Below are 24874 nucleotides of genomic sequence, written 5' to 3' on the forward strand. Positions count from 1 at the left end.
AGAAAACAAAGTATTATGATTCTTTTTCTTTTGATTCTATACTAGTTTGCAGACAGAGCCCTTAACATTGATTTCTCTCTTTCTGATTGGTGCCAGGATGTTTGTGGATATAGTCTGTGAATCCTCTTTGACTTTTTTTATGAAGCTGAATTCTGTAAATCTTTGTGTTGGGACATGACCTACCCTGATAATGGAATCATTTCTTGCACTGGTTTATTTGGAACAGAATCTCACAATGTTTGAGGGGACTCTGATAGCACACTGCCACCAGATAGTGACAACAGCTTATTCATAAGAATAGAAGAAGCATTGATTGCTATATTTTCTCTGGCATGCCTCCAAAAAAGACAGCTTCATACTCTACTATGCCTGGGTTGAGTAAAGAAAAGTCCTTAATTAAGGGCCAAATTATAAACTATTAATAGGTGATATTAACACCGACTGTGTAGACAATAATTGATCCCTGATTAATTCAATTCAACCAACTGCATTCATCAGCAAGTGAAATGAGAAGTATCAATGAAAGTGTTCGAGGCTGTGACCTGTCTCCAATGTTTGCAATGTCTGTCTCCAACGAACATGTAAAACTATGAACTGTATAATGGTGAATGAGAAGGGCTTCTTGTCTATTTAAAGTGACACTTTATGAAAACCTTAACTTTATTATGGATTATGGGTACTGACATTAGTATGACATTAATACAGCATATTGTTTTAAATTTATTTCTGGTAGTTCAGTAGATTATGTTATTTGTCATGTTAAGAATCTTTCTTAAAGCAAAGCATAACATTCTTTACAAGTATAACAGAAAAAGAAAATGAGCTTACTTGTCCACCAAGTAACTCCTAAGGACATAACCATCTATGAAAGAAAAAGAAAATGAATCTTATTAGTAGTGCAGACTTGAAAAATGTTTACTATTCCTTTAAGAAATTGAATTAAGGTTGAATCTATATATATAAAAGTCTAATATGCTAAGTGTCCGACCCTCCGACTGGTTGCTATGATGTGCACTGACCACCAGGAGCTGCCGTGACATGCACTGGCACCGTGGACCTGGTGCCCACAAAGCAACACTCGGTTTCCCCCAAGTGGGACACAGGCCCTACCACTACCCGGGAGTGACAGCTCACCAAATTGCAGCCGACGCTGCTGAGACCCCATGGCGCAAAATGCGGCCCACAGCCCAGCCCAGCCCAGCCCCAATGGTTGCTGTGGGCGCCAGGTAATGACGTCAGGTAACAATGCCTGGCTTCCTTTCCCTAGCGACGACTAGCCTCCTTGTAGTTTCTTCAGCCCAGGAACTCAATTTGCTTTATAGCAAGGTGGAAACATTTCACACTGTAACCAAATGCCTGTGAAGCATTTTCTTGTGTCTCATCTCATTTGATCCTTACAGAAGTCCTGGAGTAGGTAGATAGGAGACTTGGTGGAATCCTATTTTCTTTTCATTAGCCAGAAAACAAAGATTTAGAAAGTTTAGAAACTTGACCCAACTGAAAAGAAGTAAGAAATGGTGGACCTTGAAAGGTTTTCTCACTGCACAGACTATAGTCAAATGCTGCTGCAGTTAAATATTTTACCCTTTGTTCTCCCTGTGTGATCTACAATAACAATCTGCTTTGTGTTGATATTTACTGCTGTGTTGCTGACAATTACCCAAAAGACAAGTTGGGGTGCTTCACTGGGCTGGAAAAAGTTTAGCTACATCAGAAAGCAGGTCTAATTAAGCAAGTTTACTCTCTCTATATAAAAGGCTAAGTTGACTCATGCATGCGCGATACTTATAAAGCTCTCGCTGGCGCCAATCGCATGAGTGTGTTTCGATCTATCATTGTCAATTAGAATTTGGTTGACACGTCTATTATAGAGAAAAGGTAAATAGCAATATTAAAATATTTCTTCTAATTAATTTCCTTTCAATGTGCACAAATCCATGCACTGGGCCACTAGTATTAATATAATATAACATAATATATTGGATAATTGTATATCTATCTTCAAATATGACCCATTTTTCTTACATCCACTTTTCTCTCCTTCATTTCTTTTCTCTCCAACTTTTCTCTTTCTCTCTCCAACATGTCTCTTTTCCTCCATTTCAAATCCTTCCACCTTTCCCCTATAAATATTTTTTGTCCTTCTCTAAACTACTGCAGGTTGTAGTAGAAGGTCCTTTCAAATTTCAATCTATTTCTTAAAGTATCACCCACTTGACCCATAGGAAGAATTTAGTAAGCATAGTTTCTCAAATTACAAAGGTAGTTCATAGGTAGGTATTTTAAATACTACCATATCTGAGACTTAGCTCTTCCAATTTTAGTATATTGGGTAGAATGAGAACTGCTTCAGATGCCAGCTATCTAGTGCTGCTTGGGGGAACGTGCATTCTACACGGCCTCCTCCTGGCTCTCTGATCTTCAGTGTGAAGGACCTTCCTCTACTGCTTTTGCCGCTTGACAGTCTCAATAGTTGCATTTTCATCTTTCATGGAACAAATCATTACAGAAGAACACATAGCAGGGATCCTAGTAATTCCCTGGTTAAGTAGGAAGTAGACCATATTTTATGCAAGAAAGCAAAAAACAAAACAAACAAACAAAAACCCCACAACTTTTTTGAGCACCTTCTGTTTGCCCGTCAGAGTGTAAAAATACTCTTAGAAAAAACATAGACTATTTTCTTCAGAAAATGTCTGCTGACATCTCATTACTATTATTAACTTTTGAAAACTCTGTTGTATGCTGGAGATTAGTACCATTTACTGCTTTGTCAACACAGCCTGTAAATCACTTCCTTAACTGAGTCAATCTATTGGCTTTGATCCACATCAGGTATAGTTTGGGTTCTAAATCAAAGTAGATGTGTAACAAAGAATAAACCAGAAAGCTCATAAGCAAAGATTTGCACAAATAATAATAAACTAACTTAAACATGTTGATGTCATATTACTGGTGATTTCACATGAAAACACATGGTTTTTAAAAATTAGGATCATACAACTGAAATTGTAGATTAAAATTAAAAAAAAAAATAAACATTCCTTTGAAATATTCCAGGGTAAAAAAACTTCACCAAAATATTTTCTCAAGAAATTTACCACCTTCAAATGAAAACTGTTGATAAGAATCATACTTGAAAAAGAAAAAATCAAGGTTATTTTTGAATTTCTTCAGTATAAAAGTAATGAAGGATGTTGCAAAATGATAAAAGCACAGTAAAGTAATATTTTATTCAGAGTATGAAAAATTAAACCATTTTATACCTTCTTTTTATTTCAGACAAAGCAAAAGTAGCAAATTATTAATGTAAGAACAACTAAAATTTATCATCCTGAGGTAGTCTTATCACAGTTCCTTCACTCATTTCATGTTAAGAGACATTAAACAAGGTATCTATCATCATTTAACACAGTTTTTAAAGGGAGATAAGCTCATCTCTAACAAATTCAATTTTATGTGTCTCTCTAATGAGAAAAATGGTGCAGATAACAAGGTTTAAGAATAAATTGTGGTTCTGTGTCAGGTTCCAACAACTAAATCTGTCTTTATCTGTACTTATTATGTCCAGGGCCAGAATCAAATGTGAATAGTTCTCCATAGATGGAAATAGTCACAAACTTTTTTTTTTAAATTAGTTAAAATTTGTGGTTTTATTTTCATTTTGAATTTTCTCTTAAAACACATTGTGGGGAGACAATACAACTGTGTTCCCATGATAGATTCATGTTTAAGTTAATAATTGAAAAATAATGACATAAATAAACTAAAGCTTTTAACCATTATGTCAATCTCATAGGGAGTTGTTGGGGCTTTATAGTCTCTCTGAACTAAAATTAAAAGACAGAAAACTAGAGAAATGTGTAAGAAATTATAGTGTTGTCAGAGACTGGAAGTATTCTGGCATCAAATATATTTCTGGTTTAAAATATTTAGAAGATTAATAGTAATAAAGCTAAAAACAGAGAACATAATCATGATTTTTGGAAATAAAAGGTTTTTCGTTTCCTGTGCTGTTAGGTAATCTATTTTTTAAAACTCAATTATGCTAAAACTGTGTAGACCTGAATAAAACACTCTCTGTAATTAAGCATTAAAACCATCCTTTACTTAACCAAAATTAATAACTCATTACACAGCTTAATGATCTAACTTCACAAAATAAATTACAAAAATTATATTCTCTTAGATTCTCAAAGCCCTCTTATGACATTTCCTCTACATCTTGCCTATTCATGAGTTCTATGGAAGAGCTCTCTATTTTGTTGAATGCTCCATTTTTGTTGTTGTTGGGTGTTTGATACATAAACATCAATGATTGTGAATATTTTAAAGAAAAATGCATCCAGGAGATCAAGTGTGGGATGGCACTGTGCTGCTCTATTCCAGTTCCCTGAAATGATGTGATAATTGGGGGCTCAGTAGCTATAAAATGACTATTAAATAGCATTTTTACTGGGTTAATGACTTTTAATACAGCATAGTTTTTGCTGTCTTGTACATTAAAAAGCCTCTGCTAAAACTTCATTCTGTTAAAAGCATGCTTCATGACATTGTCAAAATAAGCGACTTGCCGTGAATTTTTATATAATCTCTCCATTATGGTTCCTAGAGATAATTTTTTTGTAGTACAAAAATACTCTCTTTGCCCACATGTTCTATGTACATCCATCATAAAGGAATGATAATGAAAAATGCAAGCACCCAGCTGGTGTGACTCAGTGGTTGAGCGTTGACCTATGAACCAGGAGGTCACGGTTTGATTCCCAGTCAGGGCACAGGCCGGGGTTGTGGGCTCAATTCCCAGTGGGGGGAGTGCAGGAGGCAGCCAGTCAATGATTCTCTCTCATCATTGATGTCTCTATCTCTCTCTCCCTCTCCCTTCCTCTCTGAAATCAATAAAAATATATTAAAAAAATGCAAGCAAATGAAGTGAATAAAAACTGCCTTGTGGTTCTGTACCATGTGGAACGGCTGCCATGTTTAGTTAGCCCTATAATCTTGTGGGTTTTGGCAGGGATTCTCACACATAATATGAAATTGTTATTTGGAAACCTCACATTCATAGAACGGAACACAGTGGCTTGAAACAAATGTTTTGAAATATGTGGTGGGGGAGAGCTCGTTAAGGAAGGAACACCCGCCCCCGAATGTGCCAGCAGTGTCTTCGGCAAACGTTTGCCTGCTACCGTGCAGCTGTGTCCCAGGACTAATGACTCACCTTTCAGAGGGGTGCTGTGAACATGAAATCACTGAGGAAATACAAAGTCATCTTCAAAATGGGAAACGTCTTCATTCTAATAGTTTCAATTTTTTCACTTGATAAAAATGACAACTTTGATTTTTTTCTTCATTATTTCATGTGTGGTGAGCAAGTCCGGATATAAAGTGAAATTTACTCAATTTGGCTTCATGCAATTTACAAAACAATGAAATCATATTGTGTAGATTAACCCAGGCAAGTAGAACAATGTCCAATTTCAAGGGGAAATGCTCACAATATAATAAAAGTGAAAAACGAAATGCAGTGTATAATGCTGAATATAAATGATTATAATATTATCCGACTTTTACAAAATGTTCTCTCTATGTAGGTATCTCTCTCATTTCTGAGGATTCAAATCAAGGTGACTTCAAATTTCTAAACTTACAATTTTTTCTTCATGTGTTGTTTTAGCACTAAAACCAAAATTATTTAAGCCAAGAATGGTCAGTTGGATTTGGGAAAATTTAAAGCACCTTCAAAATCCCCCTTTCTCTGATACACAAAAGAAATGGAGGGCATTTCAGCCACAAATAACTCAGCCTGTCTCGTTGCATATTTTTGTAGAAAAATTTTCTCCAGTGACAAGAGGTGGGAAAACTCACAGCTCATGAGACATTGAGTTGCGGAATATGCACAAATACTAGGGAGAAATGTGAAACATTTGGGAATGTGCCAGAGATATCTATTTAAGTTCTCAGCGCCTTTGAGATCTGCGCTTCACAAGTCAGTGGGTGAGACTTGATCGGATGTGATAAAGCCTGTGAGAGGCCTGCACGCCACTCCACAATGGGAAGGGATTAGTGTTAATGCTTTAGCCTCTAGTTTCTATCATTACCAACCTCGGGTTTAAGTAAGCGATGTTTTCTTTCCTTTGATGGATTAAAGGAGAATGGAGAGTAAAGAAAACGTTAGGGTCACCATGGTGTTGGATTGCAAATGCCTTTGCTGCTAATCAGATGATGCAGAAATAAGGAACTGAAAGTTTTAAGGGCTCCCAAATGATACAGGACAAGCGGACTGCAGTACTAAGGCTAAGACAGAGAACTTCCTTCTCCTAACCAGTTAAACTATTCAGCAGACATTTTCCCGTGAATGCCTGGTTGTCAGACTTTTATCTGGTTCTCCAACTGCAATGTCCAAATTGCCAAATTCCATTCAGCAAGCCCTGAGCAAGGTGCCAGGCACTTAGAATGTGTTGGCATAGCAATGTTGAGAGCCTTTCATGGAAGCTACTCTCAAGCTCAGAGTCTAATAAGAGTAATAGACTCTTGATTGGTAAACAAGGCAATTAAAGCAGCAAAAGCAGTAGCTTGGTGGGGCAGGGGAGATATTAATTGTGATGGGGTAGCTGGGAGTAGGGAGTGGATGTGCATCCAATTTTAGACGACAACTGGGTTGTTTTTAATAGACAATTATGAGCATTCCAAGTAGAATAAAATAGCTTAGAACAGTGGTCGGCAAACTGCGGCTTGGCAAACCGCAGCTCTCGAGCCACAAGCGGCTGTTTGGCCCCTTGAGTGTGTCTCTTCCACAAAATATTGGCTCTTCCACAAAATACTGAATTCTGCGCATGGGTCACGAAGTTTCAATCGCACTGTACGTGCGTGGCCGCACGTGGTATTTTGTGGAAGAGCCACACTCAAGGGGCCAAAGAGCCGCAGGTGGCTCGCAAGCCGCGGTTTGCCGACCACGGGCTTAGAAGGATGAAATAGAGTAATTTATTGGGAGAATGACAAATAAGAGTTTGTAATTTTAGGGTGTCAGCTGCAGGTGGGAAATAGTTGATGAGCATGAGCATAGATCAGAAAGGGGTTTCTGTACTAGGCTAAAGATATTTTTAATTGATTTTTAGAGAGGGAGGAAGGGCAAGGAAAAGAGAGAGAGGAACATCGATGTGAGTGTGAAACATTAATTGGCTGCCTCTTGCATTCCTCCAACCAGGGACTGAGCCCGCAACCTGGGCATGTATCTTGAATGTCTTGCCACCTTCCCAGGAGTGGGCTTCCATTCCTGAGGAACACAAGTGGTACAAATACCGCAATTCGTTTCCCACTGCAAGGGGGAACTGCCACTCCAAGTTCCCTCCCAGATGAAGCTTTAGTTACTCAAGTGGTAACTGTCTTCCATCCCTTGTTTACTTCTTCACTAGCCTACCTGTGTTCCCAGAAATCACCTCTCAAATGAAGAAGCCAAATTAAGTCCAATCCAAAGAAAGTCTTTAAATAAAAACAACAGGTATGCACATACTACCGATGTAGCCATCTGGTTCCCATCCTGTTCGAGATGGACCCCCCAAACCAGCTAAGAATTGCAAAGTGTGTTGCTACTGCACCAGGGAAAAATGATAAAAGTTACATGGATTCCTTGAGTGTCATCTCCCAGAATTTTATGTAATGTTTCTCCCTTTCATTTTTTTAAAAAATATATTTTATTGATTTTTTACAGAGAGGAATGGAGAGGGACAGAGAGTTAGAAACATCAATGAGAGAGAAACATCAATCAGCTGCCTCCTGCACACTCCCTACTGGGTGTGTGCCCGCAACCAAGGTACATGCTCTTGACCGGAATCAAACCTGGGACCCTTGAGTCCGCAGGCCGAAGCTCTATCCACTGAGCCAAATCGGTCAGGGCCCCCCTTTCATTTTTTAAAGATGATGAATTCCAAGAGGACAGGAGCCTTCCAGTATTCCTCACAATACTTAGGATTACTGATGTCCAAACAGGGACTGATAGCAGCTTACAAACAATCTCTGAGAGGCTATTGCTTTGCTTCATTCTCAAGACCCACTGGTTCCTAGGAAGCTAGCCATCTCTTCTGTGTCTGGGGCTGATACCTACTTCTGCTCAACTACATCTATACCTATACATGTTTGCCAAGAAGGGCATCCACATCCTTGTAACTAATGTGTTCCATGGGCCAGTGGCATCGATGACCTGGGAGCTTGGTAAGACGCAGAATGTCACCCTTCACCTCAGACCCGCTGAATTAGAATCTGCGTGTTCAACAAGTCCCCACGTGCTGTGTAGGCACTTTGATGTCAAGGAGCATGGCTCCACATGGGATTTACGGTTGGGGACAGGAATCTCAGAAGAGCTTGGCAAGGCTTCCTTCCACCAGACCAAGGGCAAGGTGTGTCTGGAGTGTGCGCACTGGAGACAGATGCGCATGACCAGCCCTAGCTAGGGCCATTCTCTGCTGTGAAAAATGTGAGATAATGTGGAACGCAGAGGAAAGGAAACATGTTATTTAGGCCCATCAACCTAATCATCCCCTTTAATGTTTTTATTGACATGATTTTTAACATGCCTATAAAGCCTATCCCACATTAAGCAGGCTTCTTCTCCCTCTTATTATTGTATCCAGAGAATTTCCTCATGTTATTTTCATGATCATCATGGAAAATATTTAATTCGGTATATCTGTCACAACTTATTTAATTATTTAAAAATTTTGAACATTTTTATGACCTTTTTTTTCTTAGAGTTTTTCTGCATTGAAGGCCATTCCTTTGGGAACATGCCCCCAAATGCTAGTGTGAAAGGGGCTTTTCTTTGCTTCCTTGAGCTCTGGGTACACATTATCTCCGGTAAGCGCTCAGTCTTAATACTACGCTGCCTTTTCTCCTTTGTATCCACCTTCCATTTTCCCCTGTGAAAAGCCAACCACACCTCCTCCATGATAACTTTAGCTCCACTTTCCCCACCCTTGAGTCACTGTTTTGTTCTTAAAGCTCCATTTCAGTTCCTGTCCCTGAGTCACCTTCCTGTCATTAAAATTCGACTCGGAGTTCACGGGTTCTCTGCAGGCTAATGTAGCTGATAGGGGGCAGCCATGCTGGCTATCCGATTTCATACATAGGGCAACATAGTTTTGAATTACTCTTTCCTTGACTTCAAATTCATAAGCGTCCTTTCTAATATTTGACAAAACATTTGCATCTGCCCGTTTCCTAGTTGACAGAGTCAAAGAGAACAAGGACCGTCTTATAGGCACTTGGAATAGTATGCAATATTAAATGTGTCCACACAGGAAATGAAAACAAGGAATTTGCAAGGTAGGAAAACTAGAAACTCCAGGTGTGACATATGCTATATAATTTCACAACCAGGCCAGAGCTAGTGCCCTTCACTACTTTAGCAGTGGCTCTTAACTTCAGTGTACAGAGGAAGAAGCTGGGCAGAGTTATGATCACAGATTCCCTCCGACCCCAGAGCTCACGACTCAGGAAGTCAAGGGTGGGTACAGGCAACTGTGATTTCAATGCACACACAGGGTCTCCTGATGCTGGGTGTCTGTGGGACCCCCTTTTGAGAAGCAACAATTTGGCGCTGCAGTGGGAAATAGAGCAGGTGGGAAATGAAAAGAGATGGAAATCAGATATGTTGATTGCAACACAGCAAGAGTTCTTAATGTTTCCCATAATTCACAAAGCATAGAATGAAAGAGTTAATGAAAGCAGGGGTGGTCATTGAGCCTTGTTTGGCTGCTAACTTCTGAGGGCTTCTCGGAAGAGTAGTCAGTGACTTACATTTGCCTTCGTCATTCCGGCAGAGAACTTTTGTATCATCGGTGTTTTGTATGACTTCGAGGGATTCGCCAGGCTTCACCTGTAGCTCTCTGTTCCCCCACTTTTTAGAAGTTAAGGATGGAACAACTGTGGTTGAATACAGGACCCTAATTTCACCATCATACTGGAAAAAAAACACGTTATTAATTGATGAGTATTATTCAAGTAACGCATTTATTGATGTATTTATTAAGAAAGTCTTTGCTAAATAAACAGTTCCTTGTTTTTAAAAGATAATGTAAGAACAGCGAAGAAAAGGTTTTTCTTGGAAAAATCACATATAACCTCACCAACCTAATTTAATATTTTTAATTAGAAAACTTATTAAAGTTTATGTGCATTATTATTTTTATACACTCATATATTTTAAAGTTATAATCACTGTGTTTAGCTAACACCCCAATAACCTCACATAATTACCATTTCTTTTTTGCGGTGAGAACATTTAAGAATTACTTTCAAGTGTATAATACAGTATTGCTAGCTACAGTCACCATGCTGTACATCAAATCCCTTCAACTTATTCATTTTATAACTGAAAGTTTGTTCTCTTCACCCTTAGACCAACATCTCCCCATTTCCCACACCCCTCCTGCCTCTGGTAAACCCTCATTCTCCTCTATGTTTCTGCAAGTTTGGCTTCTTTTAGATTCCACATTTAAGTGACATCATACAATATTTGTCTTCCTCTGTCTGGCTTACTTCACTTAGTATTAAAGTCCATCCATGTTGTCACAAATGGTAGGATTTTCTTCCTTTTTCATGGCTGATTAATATTCCATGGTATATACAACACATTTATTTTATCCATCTTTTTTTTAGATTATCTTCTTATCAAAGTTCAAAGGATAGCTCAATTTAGATGGTTATTTCAGTATGTATATTATGTATATATGGATTTGCTTAATTTGTTATAGGAATAAATTTAAGCCTAAAATAAATTTCATAGAAAATATAGGAGTTATGATGGATAACTGTGATACTGATCATTATACTACTAAAATATTCATTTTGGAACTTAAAAATCATAGGATTTTTTTTTTCATTAGCACTCTGTATGATATTTAAATATGACATACTTTAAATTTTTTCCTGAAGTCTTTTTCTTCTTTTTCCTGCTTTTTTAGCTTCTTAAGGTCTTTCTCTTCTGTTTTGGCCTTGGCTCCTTGACTGAGAAGGCAGAACACATGTAAAACAACACTTAGTTTAGAAAATACAAAAAGAACAATGTATAATAAAAACGTCAGTCATAACATTGAATTTTTGTTAAATTTTGTTTTTAATTATTTTTCTTAATACAGCCATTGTCATAAATGATGACATTTCATAATGCAGAAGAGGCTCTTCAAGAGAATAGATTCTGAGTTAAAATGGAAGTGAGAGATGATCTAATAGTTGAACTGTATGAAGTCACTGAGGAATAGTTTAAACATGGTCACATATCAGTAGTTTCATGATTCAACCTCTTCTTGAACCCCTTCTATTTTTCACTCCTTCCTAGATAATTAAATGAATCGGCCAATGTCATAGAAAATGCTTTTTTAAAAAGAGCACTTAAAAATGGATTTTCATAGCTTAAAAAGTTTATCCTTATATTGGCCTTTTCATATCTACTTAAAGTGGAGCCATACTGATACCAATTGGACTAGAGCCAATTGTTGTAAGAGGTGAATAAGCCCAAGACAGTGGTTCTCCAGCTTGGCCCCACACAACTCACCTGGGAAGCTTTATGCCATATATATTTACGTATATGTGTATATTATATATTTAAATATATTTTTACTGATTTCAGAGAGGAAGGGAGAGGGAGAGAAAGATAGAAACATCAATGATGAGAGAGAATCATTGATTGGCTGCTTCCTAGAAGCCTCATACCAGGGATCGAGCCTGCAACCTGGGCATGTGCCTTGACGGGGAATCAAACCGTAACCTCCTGGTTCATAGGTTGATGCTCAACCACTGAACCATGCCAGCCAGGCTTACCTGGGAAGCTTTTAAAAAATAAATTGCCCTTGCCCAATTCCTAGCAATTCTGATTACATTAAACTAATTTAAAATTCAAATTATTTAGACTAAGTGCGGTTGATGTACTGAAAGCATGTCAAACTCAAAGGTTAACATGGGCCAAATAAACAAGGTTTAAGTTTATGTGGGCCGCAAAAAAAAAAAAAAAAAAAAAAAAAAAAAAAAAAAGCTTCAATTTTCATAGAAACATGGGTTTATTTCAATAGAGACATGCTGAATAAAAAGGGCTAAAATAAATGAGTTAACATAAAAAAATAGAACATTTTAATAAAAATTAATATTTTTTTCTTGAACATTAACTTACCAGACACTGAATAACTGCACAATAAGAGTAATGCAAATAAACTTATTTTTCTTATTCTCTGAAAGCAAAATGTTTCCTGTTGCGCACACCAAACAAGTCAGTCCAAGACTAATGATGTGGCAATTGGCTGCTAAAATATTCGCTGCTAGTATTAGTGGAGAGAAATGGTGTGCCTGCTCATAAGGCACATAAGGGAAATGAATGCAACACGATTATAGTAATCAGTCATTAGCGAATGTTGTAGCTCATTACTAATAATTATGTATAACAGGATATTGTAAAAATTAAGTTACGAAATTTTTATTAAAACGTTTCTTACATACCGTTTTATTGGCTGGGCCACAAAAATATTCGTTGTGAGCCGCATGTGGCCTGTGGGCTGCGAGTTTGACAAGACAAAATTTTGTCTATAACTGATTTATTTAAAATGTTGTTTCTTCAATTCTTAACCTTAGAATTTAGTGAATTCCCTGTGAGATGAGTCAGGACAATATTCTGCTTCCTCACTCAGTATCTCCCATCCATGGTACTCTGGGCAAGAGCGGAACACTCCATACCCCATGAGCACTCTGACATTATCAGAATATACATGAACGTTAAAACTCCCCCCCCCCCCCCAAAAAAAAGAATTTATTTAAAAATAGAATACTATGCTAGAGAACATAAAATTGTTTTAAACTCTGAAAATAAGCAACCGGTAAGAAAACAGTTGCATGTCACATTAAGTTGAATCAGATGGTGTTTATTTTTCTTGAAGAAAAGGGTCAATGTGTGACTCTGGGTTCCTAGAGAGCTGTGCATGGAATGTAGTGGCATTTCTACAGTAATATAAAACAGAAGAAGGCATTGAACACTGCCAGGGATAGAAGCCATTTCCCAATGGTGAGGAATATTAAAGCTAAACAGTGCTGAAGATGACATTTTCCATTCATGGAGAACGGAGACCGGCTCTCCTTTCGGCTTTTTTGTCGTTCTGCCTGTGGAGCGTGATGTTCATATATAAATGACAGCGCATTTTCCCTTCGGTTTCTTTAATCTTGGCACTGTCTCTTGTCCAGTAAAATTAGTTTAACAATCTTGATAAAAAATAAATACTTTGAGTTTATTTATGCATTTTTTACCAGTGCAGCTCAGAAGACATCACTTATTGTATTCCACTTATGTTACTTTCACCCTTCAACTAATCAAGTCCAGAATCTTTTTGTTCACTTTTCTTTTTTTCTTAAAAAAGCCAGAGATGTGTTTGCTTTTATACACAGTAGGTATCAGATCATCTCACATAGTTATTGAACTATAAAAATACATCCTACCATGTGATTTCCTATTTCAAAAGAGTTTTCAAAAGGAACGCCTTTTGTATCAACTGATTTTAGATTATCTCACAATTTTAGCCTAAAATTAAATTGAAACCTTAGGTGAGCTGAAGAATGAACCTATTCACTGTTGACGTTTTATTATTAATATTATTATTATTATTATTTGAATGGACCTTTGAGAAACTGATGCTTTTGTGAAAAAGCGACAGACCAGAAGTCCTGTTAAAGAACAAATCTTCCTCCCATAGAAGAGGCTTAAGCAAGGTGGGTGGAGGCTGATATGTAAAAGAAGAAGAGTAGTCAAGACAAAATGGTTTTGGGGAAAGAGTAAAAATAAAGGGAGGAGATGAATCAGTAAGATCAATGTGATCAAGCTCTCAAATTTTTTCTCAGTGAATGAATGAATGCAGACATTGGTGAGTCATGGAGCAGAGGATCATCAGGGGACAATGAGCAGGACCACAGGGAGAGGGGAGGGAGAGGAGTGGAGGTGAGGAAGGAGAGAGAGAAAGAGGAGGATCAGGATTATCCACTCACAAACCTGGCAGAAAGTTAGAGCTGGGACCAGGGAGAAGACAGAGGGAACACGATCTCACACTGCAGATGCACACCCATCGGAGTTTGATCTGAGTTCCACTTTTTTGAGCAGTCTCATTTCCATCACGTCATTGTAATGAGAACATCTTACTTACCTCATGTCTGCTGAAGGCGAGGGGTAATCAGAGGCATCAACATCATCATAAACTTCTTCCCCCACATCTAACAGAAGACAAAATATCAAATGTTGAAATGCTGTTAGTTTAAATTTTGACATGAGCATTTAATGTTTCAAGGAGAACAAAATAAGTGTTCCTGTGGCCTCTGTACATTTCTCCCGGAAGTAGTGTCTGTTCCTTAAAGGGGAGAAGTTCTTACCTCCTTGGATGCCTGTGTTAAATGTCCCTCCAAATGCCAGTGACCATGAAAAACCCCAAACAGTGACAGGTTATTGGAAGATTCACAAGTGTGACGAATGGCAGTATTAGTAGGTTACTGACCAAAAATATCACATTATTGGTCAATGGCAGTATTGAAATCAAGATTTTTTGGGGATTTGAGGTGTTATAATAATATATCATTTTATTTTTAAAAATTCTTATTTATTTATTTTAACCTTCACCTGAGGACATGTTCATTGATTTTTTTTTAGAGAGAGGAAGTGGGGGCAGGGGAAGAGAAAGAGAGGGAAAGAGAAACACTGATGTGAGGGAGAAACATCTGTCGGTTGCCTCCCCTATGTGCCCAGACCAGGGATCAAACTCACAACCCAAGTATGTGCTCTTACTGGAAAGCAAACCCACAACCTTTTGCTGTATGGGATGACGCTCTAACTAACTGAGTCACCTGGCCAGGGCTGATTCTATGTCTAGTCTGTCTATCTACTTATCTATCTACCTCTCTATCAATCATTCTCTTTTACTCATTGATCTGTTCCTCATTAACTTTTATCTTACAGTAATATTATGTATATTAGGTATGGCACCACCTTAAAAGGGAAAGAATATTCTACTAATAAGACACTTCTGTTACCAGCAGGTATTGAGAATCCATATTGGTGGAAAAGTTGCTATGACCTTAACTGGTTCAATGGCTTTTCCAGTCTGTGTAGTTACTTTTCCTCCTTCTAGACTTTTTGTTAATAAAGATCCACAGCAAATGAAGAGAGGAGTGGAAGAGTACAAATGTTTTAAGGAACAATTATTATAGAAAATTTAAATGTTCTCTGGTAGTGACAAGGACCTGATTTCCTTTAAATCTTTGTGTGTGTGTGTGTGTGTGTGTGTGTCCCACTTCGGTTAATTAATTTCAAAGGATAAAACCTGCTTAGCTATTTGAAGAATCCATAATAAATATGTTGAAAAAAAAATGACACATTGGTTTCCAGATAAGGAAAATATTACTATCCCATGTACATACATTTAGAACATAGAAAAAAACAAAATAAAAACAAAAAATACAATTGATCAAAATTTCTTACATTTTATTCCTGCTCTTTGTGGAGCTGTTTCTTGAATATGCTTTGAAAATTATAGATTAAGACACAAGGTCATCATTATTTATTGAATCAATAAATAAATGATGACCTTGTGTCTTAATCTATATACTGCCACTACCAGAGAACATTCAAATTTTCTATAATAATTCTGTTACCAGCAGGTATTGAGAATCCATATTGGAAAAGTTACTATGACCTTAACTGGTTCAATGGCTTTTCCAGTCTGTGTAGTTACTTTTCCTCCTTCTAGACTTTTTGTTAATAAAGATCCACAGCAAATGAAGAGATGAGTGGAAGAGCACATACTTGGTTGCAGGCTCCTCCCCTGCCCTGGCCCTGATCAGGGCTCATGCAGGAGGCAACCAATTGATGTGTTTCTCTCACATCAGTGTTTCTCTCTGTCTTTCCCTCTCTCTCCCACTCTCCCTAAAAATCAATGGGAAAATATCCTTGGGTGCGGATTAAAAAAAAAAAAAAGAAGCTGATTGAAATTGTACAAAATTTTTTTTATATTTAGCAGTGGAAAATTTTCCAAATATAACATAAATTAGACATTTAAACAAGTAAAAAAAATAGATTTAGAAGGGCCTTGGTGGCATCTAATCTGATTTGTTTTTAGAAATCGTTACACAAAAGTCCAATATATGAAGCTCTGATTGAATTGGGGTGCGGGAACATGGGGAAGTTGGTGTCCACTCCTGCCTGCTTATCCCTTTCTCCATTATGACCCTTATCCACTGGAAGAACTGTTTAAAAACCATCAATATTTAAAATTTTCCTCTTCAGGCTATTTCATTGTTGAGAAACTGTGAAGTTACCAGACAAGGTTACACAACTTATTATTTTCAGTCAGAACTTTAATCCAGATATTATGACTATATCCAATGATTTCTCACTCCCCAATCTGCAAGAAATGAGATATATAGTTAGTTTTTATTACTTACCCAATTGTTTAGGAGGAGCAGGGAAACTGGAAAGAAAATGAAAACACAATTATAATCAGACCAATATAAACACAGAAATTGACTCCTCTATTTTAGAGAGACATGAACAAGTAACAGACTGGGGGCTTATTGAGGCTAATCAATCTGTTGACGATCATTCCTTTCTCATCCTCCATTTCTCCATTAAGTCCAGTTTCTGTCCATTGATTTGGAATTTAGCAAGACTTTTTTGAACTCCAATGTTAGCCAAAAAAGTCAAGAGTCAAGACATTCAGTGGTTTATTTTCTCATAGCCATTGGATCAATGTTTTCAGATTTGTTCTATGAGGTATGGGCATATTATTACCACAAGGTAAATTAAATGGCCTCAATATTTTGAATTCATTGTGGCATAGCTCAGGCCAAAACTGTTTGTTTGACTCAAAGAGTAGAAATGCAGAATTGACCTTTACAAAGGTCTAGGAGTCTTAATATGACCATGTTTTCCCAATTTATATGCCCAAACAGGAGAATGGTGAATAAGAGAGGCATATCCATTGAAACAAGTGAGAGAGAGCTTATTAATAGAAGTGAGAAGTGATCTGAAATCAGGATTGGGTGTCATTTAGTTGCAACAGAAAAAGATCTTTGCTTTTATTACTCCCTGAACTTTACACACACACACACACACACACACACACACACCCCACTGGAAGAATGGTGCATAGTTTTACGAAAGTATGAGAGGTCATTAGTTCAAATAATCCAAAATTAGGATTAGCTTTTGTGTAATTGAAGCAGAAAAAATAACCGTGGCTTTTATTTCTAAGCAAGGATTATATTTGAGTAATGCTTCATCAAAAGATTTGTTATGTTCAGCTATAATTTTAAGTGTCCTATTTATTGAGTGATGTTTTAGTGTCTCACAAAAGGGTTGAATCATGTACCAGATAACATGATTAAGATCTTTCAAATTCACATGAATGGAATTTGTCCTACGGGTTATTTTTGGATGGAGAGATAAAATTGTTGCATTAATTTTTATTTAGATAAACTGAAGATATTTAGGATAACTTAAGTATAGTATAAATATATCATTCAAATAGAATTAATATGTCACTATTGTGAAAGTGAGTTACAAAAACTTTAAATAGTGTGTTTAGAGAAAGGAAATTCCAAATGTGTTCTTTATGTCTAGCAAATTACTTTTTAAAAGAGTAAGTATATTTTGCCCTGGTTGGGCTCAGTGGATAGAGTGTCAGCCTGTGGACTGAAGGGTCCCTGGTTCCCTTCTGGTTAAGGACACATGCTTGGGTTGGGGGCTCAATCCCCAGTAGGGGGTGTGCAGGAGGCAGCCGATCAATGATTCTCTCTCATCATTGATGTTTCTCTCTCTCTCTCTCTCTCTCTCCCTTTCCTTTCTGAATCAATAAAAAGATATTTTTAAAAAGAATAAGTATATTTTGAGGAGTAGTTAATGTAAAATATTATATAATAAAATGTGGCATAGGAATTGTGAGCTTTTAGATCTAATGTTATAGTTTAAAAAGTCCTATTAAGTTATGAGAGTGTGAAGATATGTGTGTGCACATATATGTATGTGTGTGTATTTGTGCATGTTTGTCAGGAAAACAAAATATATCTTTGAACTATAATGTTTTTTTTTAAGTACTTTGTGCCCCTCTTATGTAAATGCATGAGTTTAAGGGTGAAACAGTAAGTGAGGCTAAGATAATTAATTTAAAATAATATTAAAATTGTGTAAGTCTGTCAGAATTCGGTTATCAGTTACAAAATATTAGTAGGATTTGATTAAATTAATATTAGTGTAGTTATTGTGCACTGGATTTGGTTGGTTGACTCTTACGATGAACCTTCATTATTGTCTGACTCAGAGTCTTTAGGTTTCTCTCGTATACTTTTCTTTCTGTCATCTTTTCCCTTTAAAATCTTCAAAATCCCCCAGGACCAGGAGTTACTCTTCTCTTCAACCTGTAGTGTGGAGCTTAGGGGCATGCAGGCATTGATCAGAATGGAATAATCAGTGGAACACGAAGACATTGGGTGGACATTCAGGCTTGCTATAAGTAGGCTGCATTGATCATTCAGGCAGTGAGTTACTCATTATTGTAAACAAGATGATGCAATTAAACTTACTAGTACAAGTCATGAGCTTTGAATACTGCTGCTTAGAAAGGTAAGGAGTAAGTACGTTGTATTTTTTTTTCTATTTGGTGAGTTTTCTCTTGGTTCTTAAAATAGTAAGCTAAGTCAAGATTAAGTTTTAAACATCAATTGAGCTTTATTTTTTTATTAAAAGTAAGTAACTAATAGGTCTTAAAATTTAAAATATGCTATTTTGAAAGTTTAAACAACTAAAGGGTAGGGTATTCAGTACTGGTTTTGCCATAGATAGAATATGGTCTCAATTTATTTGGGGTTCCTATGACTATGATTATTATACAAATAATAGCCAGGCAACTGATAGACTCTTTGGAGCCTGTTGTAAAAGTAAATTCTTAATTGATAAATGAATGATTGGGAATAGTCTGGAAAATAAAAACTACAATATCTGTAATTCTTTAACCCTTTTTAAAATCACTTCTTTTGACGTAATTATCTAGGTTTTCCCAAACAATATAATACTTCATTTGAATGTGGCGTAATTACACTTCCTGATTTATGGCTGTTAACGAAACATTTTAATCATTTTTTGGTAATTTAAAAAAGAATATCATTTCTGCTTTTTTATTCTAACTACAATCCAAAACTTCAGTAAATACAATAGATTTTAATAAATACAATAATTTGCAAAATGGAAATTCACTGAGTATTCTTACCCATCATCAGCATCTTCCTCTTCAATCCCATCATAAATATCGTCATCTGGGGGAGGTGGGAACATCCCTTCATTTGGGTTAAGAGAGAAAAAGCTTCTGTTAGTTTTGTAATTTGGTCATGTAATAGTCGCTTGAACTTTGATAATAAATATGCCTCATTTAACTGTACAAAACATAGTAGCTATTTAAGTAAATAGCTACTTAAATAAAAGTAATAGCTATTTAAATAAAAAATAATTTTACTCTCTCACTCTCACATAGATAGTAGGTACATAGTTCTGTGTATACAGAATTTTTAGAGATGAATATAATGCAAATATGAGGGATAATAAAAGTTACTGTGCACTAGAGAGAAATGGATAGAATAAATATTAGAAAAAGAAATATTAAATAAAGAATAGAGTTAAATATTTATTGTTAAAAAGAGAGGGGAGAAGATGGTAAGAAAAAGCAGGCTGCGTGGGGCGACCAGGCCGGCGGGGGTGGAGCAATTTGGGGCTACCAGGCCAGCAGGGGGGGCAGTTAGGGGTGACCAGGCTGGCAGAGGGGGGCAATTGAGGGTGACTAGACCAGCAGGGGGGGCAGTAAGGGGTGACCAGGCTAGTGGGGGGCACAGTTAGGAGCAATCAGGCCAGCAGGGAGGGGGCAGTTGGGGGTGACAAGGCCAGCACGCAGAGGCAGAGAGGGGCGATCAAGCTGGCGGGTGGGGGGGTAGTTAGGGGTGATCAGGCAGGCAGGCAGGTGAGCGACTAGGACCCAGCGGTCCTGGATTGTGAGAGGGATGTCCAACTGCTGGTTTTGGCCCAATCCCCGGGATTGGGCCTGAACCGGCAGTTGGACATCCCTGAGGGGTCCCAGATTGGAGAGGGTGCAGACTGGGCTGAGGGGACCCCACCCCTGTGCACGAACTTCATGCACTGGGCCTCTAGTTTACAATAGCCAATTGTCCATTAGTAGATGTTCATTACAGCGTTATTTACAATAGCCGAGTGTCCATCAGTAGATGAATGGATAAAATAGCTGTGGTATATTTTAACAATGGAATACTACTTGGCTATAAAAAAGGACACCTTACCCTTTGCAACAGCATGGATGGACCTGGAGAGTATTATGCTAAGTGAAATAAGCCAGTCAGAGAAAGGCAAATACCATATAATTTTACTCATATGTGGAATCTAATGAACGAAACAAACTAACAAACAAATCAGAAATAGATTCATAGATAGAAAACAGATTGACAGCTGTTAGAGGGGAGGGGTCTGGGACTGGGTGAAAAAGGTGAAGGGATCAAGCAAAAAAAAAAGTCTCATAGACACAGACAATAGTATGGTGATTACCAGAGTGAAAGGGGAGTAAGAGGAGGTAGGAGAGAGTAAAGAGGGGACAGATATATGGTGATGGAAGAGACTTGACTTGGAGTGGTGTACACACAGTACAATATACAGGTGATGTATTATAGAATTATACAGCTGAAACCTATATAATTTTATTAATCAATGTCATGCCAATAAATTTGATAAAAATTTTAGAAAACGTACAATGAACTTGAAATTTGACTTTTCGGATGAAAATGTTAGCTGCAAAGTTTTAGTAAAATTCCCTTATATTGTTGATGAGAAGTCAAGGGGTCTTTAGGAGTCACAGCTGAGGTGACCATATAAGTTATACAATCAAGGATACTTCTGAACATGAAGGAGGATGCTCTAGTAATGATGCCGGTACCACTGGCACAATCAGCACTGCCCTGGGCACACTGAAAGCGGAGCCAACTTCGGACCCATAACGAGCATGGGAGAAAGAAGTGAATTGCTCAGGGTCACTCGGTGACCAGTGCTGAAATCCAGGCCATTGGTTTCAGTCCAGTGTTCATTCTACCACTTTAATATGCTCCTCATGAGGTGCAGACAAAGGAATTTCATCATTAATAGACACAAAAATGTTGAAGACTTGGAGAAACTTCTGCTAAAAGTGTGTGCTTACCTCCACTTCCACTCTGACTGTGGCTAGAAAAGAAACAGAGACAGATTAAATTCGCATATGAGTTATGTAGTTATCAAGAAAAGTACTTGTATTGAGCAGTTATACCAAAGAGAAATAAGACTCCAGTTAAAAGTTCTTAGGATATGTGAAGAAGAAGAAAAATTGCTCTGTTTCATAAGAGATGAATAGTAACAAGGCCCATAGTAACAAAGCAAAATACAAAACAAATTTAATAAGAATCAAGTGAGTTTTGATACTACATGAAGTATTCAAAACAATGATACTGTTTGCTCCTAACATTTTCCCATAAGGCAGTTTTTAGATTATACATTATTACATCATTCCATAGATGGATTTATATTAAAAAAGAGTATTATTCCATGAGGCATATAGAACTATTATTGCATTAAATCAATTCTCTTTCAACATCTTATAACCACAGCATTTTGCTCTTAGTACATAACATTACATCTTATTTTAAACAGGACAAGTTTTAAAAATTGAAATTTTACTCATAGGGCTTTATAGAGTGTAGTCCCTGATTTTCTAAATCCAGACTGCTTGTATTTCTTATTTATTTATATATCATTCTATATCCCTATATTTATTTATTTTTTTTTGTTAATCCTTACTCAAAGATATTTTTTCCACTGATTTTTAGAGAGAGTGGAAGGGAGGGGAAGAGCCACAGAGAGAGAGAAACATCGATGTGAGAGAGACACATGGATTGGTCGCCTCCTGCATACCAACTGCGGCTGGGGATCAAGCCTGCAACTGAGATATGTGCCCTTGAATGGAATTGAATCTGTGACCTTTCAGTCCCCAGGCCGATGCTCTAACCACTGAGCCCCACCTAGGGTACTATATCCCTAGTTTATCAACATCTGTTTCCTTGCCTGTGTTTGCCACTAAAATGTGAATTCTGTGACAGCAAAGGAAGTGTAAATTGTGAGACCTGGAACATCTCAGAATTCATCTGCTTCAATTCCTTCAATCTGTTGAAAAGAAACGGAAGCTCTGAGAAATTAAATGACTTGGCAAAACCTTTTCAATGAACTGAAGAGCTGAGACCAGAACCTCAGCATCCTGCGCTCCTGGAGAACGTTGTTCTGGCTGCACTCCCTGGACTGCCATGTTGACCCTTTGGCTAATCTACCCACAACAGCTATCAGTCTGATATTATAACCAGACAGTATCATTATATGCTCATATCTGCTTCCTCAACCTTAAAGGCAGATTAGAGAAATTGGTCTGATGCAAATCTATGGTTAATGTAGAAATAAAAATGTCTTGCTAATGGAACTTTATAGAAAATCACTCTATAAATGTTTTACTATGTAAGCAAGGAATTAACTTTTGATGAAGTTTAAGTATCCTCTTTACTTACAACTATTTTCACACTCATATTCTCTGACACTTGCTTTTGAGCATAAAGCAGAGAGTTAGAATTATGTGAAGAGTTACAATCTGGTTGGCTGACACTCATGGCAGATATATCCCATCTTGGAAATTCTGATACTCAATTCCCAAGGAACCAGGTTATCAGAGTCAGGAGCAAAGCTGCCACACATGATTTAATTCCTAGAGCAATTCTGTTTTTATTAATTTTAGGGAGAGAGGAAGGAAGAGATAGAATCATCAATGAGAAACATCTATCTACGGTACCCCGCACACCCGCTACTGGAAATCAAGCCTGCAAGCCTGGCACGTGCCTTGATGGGGAATTTAACTGGCAACCTCTCTGTGCATGGGTTCATGCTCAACCAACTGAGCCACCCCGGCCACATGCCTAGAGCAATCCTTTAGCTTTCTCAAACCACTCCCTGTGTAGAATACAAAACATTTAACAAATGAAAGAGAGGTAAGGAGAGGGAGAGTGTGAGAAAAGAGAAGGAAAGAGAAAAAGAATAAATGGAAGGAAAAAGATAGGGCAACATATATAGAAAAATTTTGCTATGTGATGGAGGATTGGAATTTGCATTTGTAATTTCCTTTCTTTCAATTTTCATATTTATTCCAGAAATTGTCTTAAATGAGAAGAAAAAGAGAAGGACAGCTGTCAGGACCTGAGCCTTCAAGCCTGTGTCTGCTCAGAGAGGTTGTAGTGCACAGTCAGCTCTCCTTCCCCTGGAGGGATCAGGAAAGAGTAAAGTGTGCAAGGGACCAGGAGGCACTGGAGGAGGGAGGAGAGGAGGGGGCTGTCTCCTATTCTTGCCAGGACAAGCTGCCGGCTAGGCTACCGTCAGCATCTTTTCTTGTTCTAGGGACAAAGCATGTTCTGTTATGAGATCCCTGCTAGCAGCAGCTGTAGTTTCAAAAACAAAACTTGTGTAGAAATTATGTCTCTTATTTCATTTTCTTATTGAGCACGCACGAGAGGAATAGAGGCTAGGAAATATTGTGGTTCCATACTTGCTTAACATATGGAGCATTAAAACCATACCTCCAGTTCCACTTTATTACACAGAAGATTCTCTACTACATGTCTTTTAGAGTTGTGGGATGTAGGGACTTGATGAGATGGAGAAGGTAGTAATGTTTGGGAATTAGTCACCTAGTATGGTTAAAGAATGCTCAATTTAAAAAATACCCTTCTTTTTTTGTGGATTATTTTTTCTTGAGTATGTGCATCACTGTACACATGTATTTATTAATACGATGCGGTTCTTCAGCCCCAAAACAAGAGAAATGTGATTTTGAAAAAATAACTAAAAGATAAACATACTATAACATGCTAATATAGGTAGAAGATGTATGTCCAAAAATTCTATAAATCTGACTGTGACTATGTAGAACTTTAACTGACCTTGAAACTGACATTTACTGACTCCCAAACTAGGTTAATGGGTTTCTGCTGACTAAAGCCAATTCATGATCTGTAAACACCAGTGCTCATGTTGCATGTTTTGATGTATGTTGCATAAGTTATGGGCATAACATGGTAAGAAGGCATTGCAGGCTATAATTCATTTTAGATCAAACTGCCAGAAAGAAACACAACAAATTTCATTAACACCAAGAGGGGAAGACCACAAGAGGGAAATTCAATTCTTCATGTGTCTTGAAAGTATGTTACTATTTTTGATAGTTTTAATTCTTTTTAATGGTTGGTAATTAAAACATTTTTTTCTTTGAAATCTGAGTGATAAAGAAGGCACACATTTTTACCAGAGAGAAGATCTAGCACAGATCACGTGCTTGGGGACCACAGTGGCGGATTCCCAGTGCCACAATGTGGGCCCAGGAAAACGAGGGTTTGTTGCTGGGGTGGACATTGTCCTTCTTTCCCTTCAACTTGAGGAGATTATGATTTTACCAGGAAGGGGAGACACTGGAGGAAAGAAGGAATGAAAGGAGAGGGGGAATGGAAGAGCAAGAAGGAGAATTATGGATGAGGAAGACCGGAGCTAGGGAAGAGAGACACGGGAGGAGTCATGGAAAAAGGAAGCGGAAGCCTGAGAGGGGGAAGAGAAGAAAAGGGACATGGGAAGAGTTGCCTCCTCTCTTCTCTTGGCTCCTCCATGTCTTGTTCGGTTCCTCTGCTGTGGGAAGGTGTTCCCAGGATTTGTGTGGGGGAACTTCATCCTAATCTGGTGGAATGAATGGGCAATGGAAAG

The 24874-nt window shown here is 37.6% G+C and overlaps 1 protein-coding gene across 1 annotated transcript in view; it reads right to left on the reverse strand.

Moving 5' to 3' along the window:
- FYB1 (FYN binding protein 1) overlaps positions 1-24874 on the reverse strand; it is a 132355-nt gene that overhangs the window by 3104 nt on the left and 104377 nt on the right. Inside the window, exons 10-17 of the mRNA XM_006090135.3 lie at positions 21258-21280; positions 19278-19344; positions 18305-18442; positions 16459-16484; positions 14172-14238; positions 10914-11004; positions 9796-9958; positions 829-862 (exon numbers count right to left, since the gene is read on the reverse strand). Coding sequence (XP_006090197.1) covers positions 829-862; positions 9796-9958; positions 10914-11004; positions 14172-14238; positions 16459-16484; positions 18305-18442; positions 19278-19344; positions 21258-21280 — 609 coding nt within the window. The remainder of the gene's footprint in view (positions 1-828; positions 863-9795; positions 9959-10913; positions 11005-14171; positions 14239-16458; positions 16485-18304; positions 18443-19277; positions 19345-21257; positions 21281-24874) is intronic.

The sequence above is a fragment of the Myotis lucifugus genome, unplaced genomic scaffold (assembly GCF_000147115.1).
Source record: "Myotis lucifugus unplaced genomic scaffold, Myoluc2.0 scaffold_68, whole genome shotgun sequence".
Classification (NCBI taxonomy): Eukaryota; Metazoa; Chordata; class Mammalia; order Chiroptera; family Vespertilionidae; genus Myotis; species Myotis lucifugus.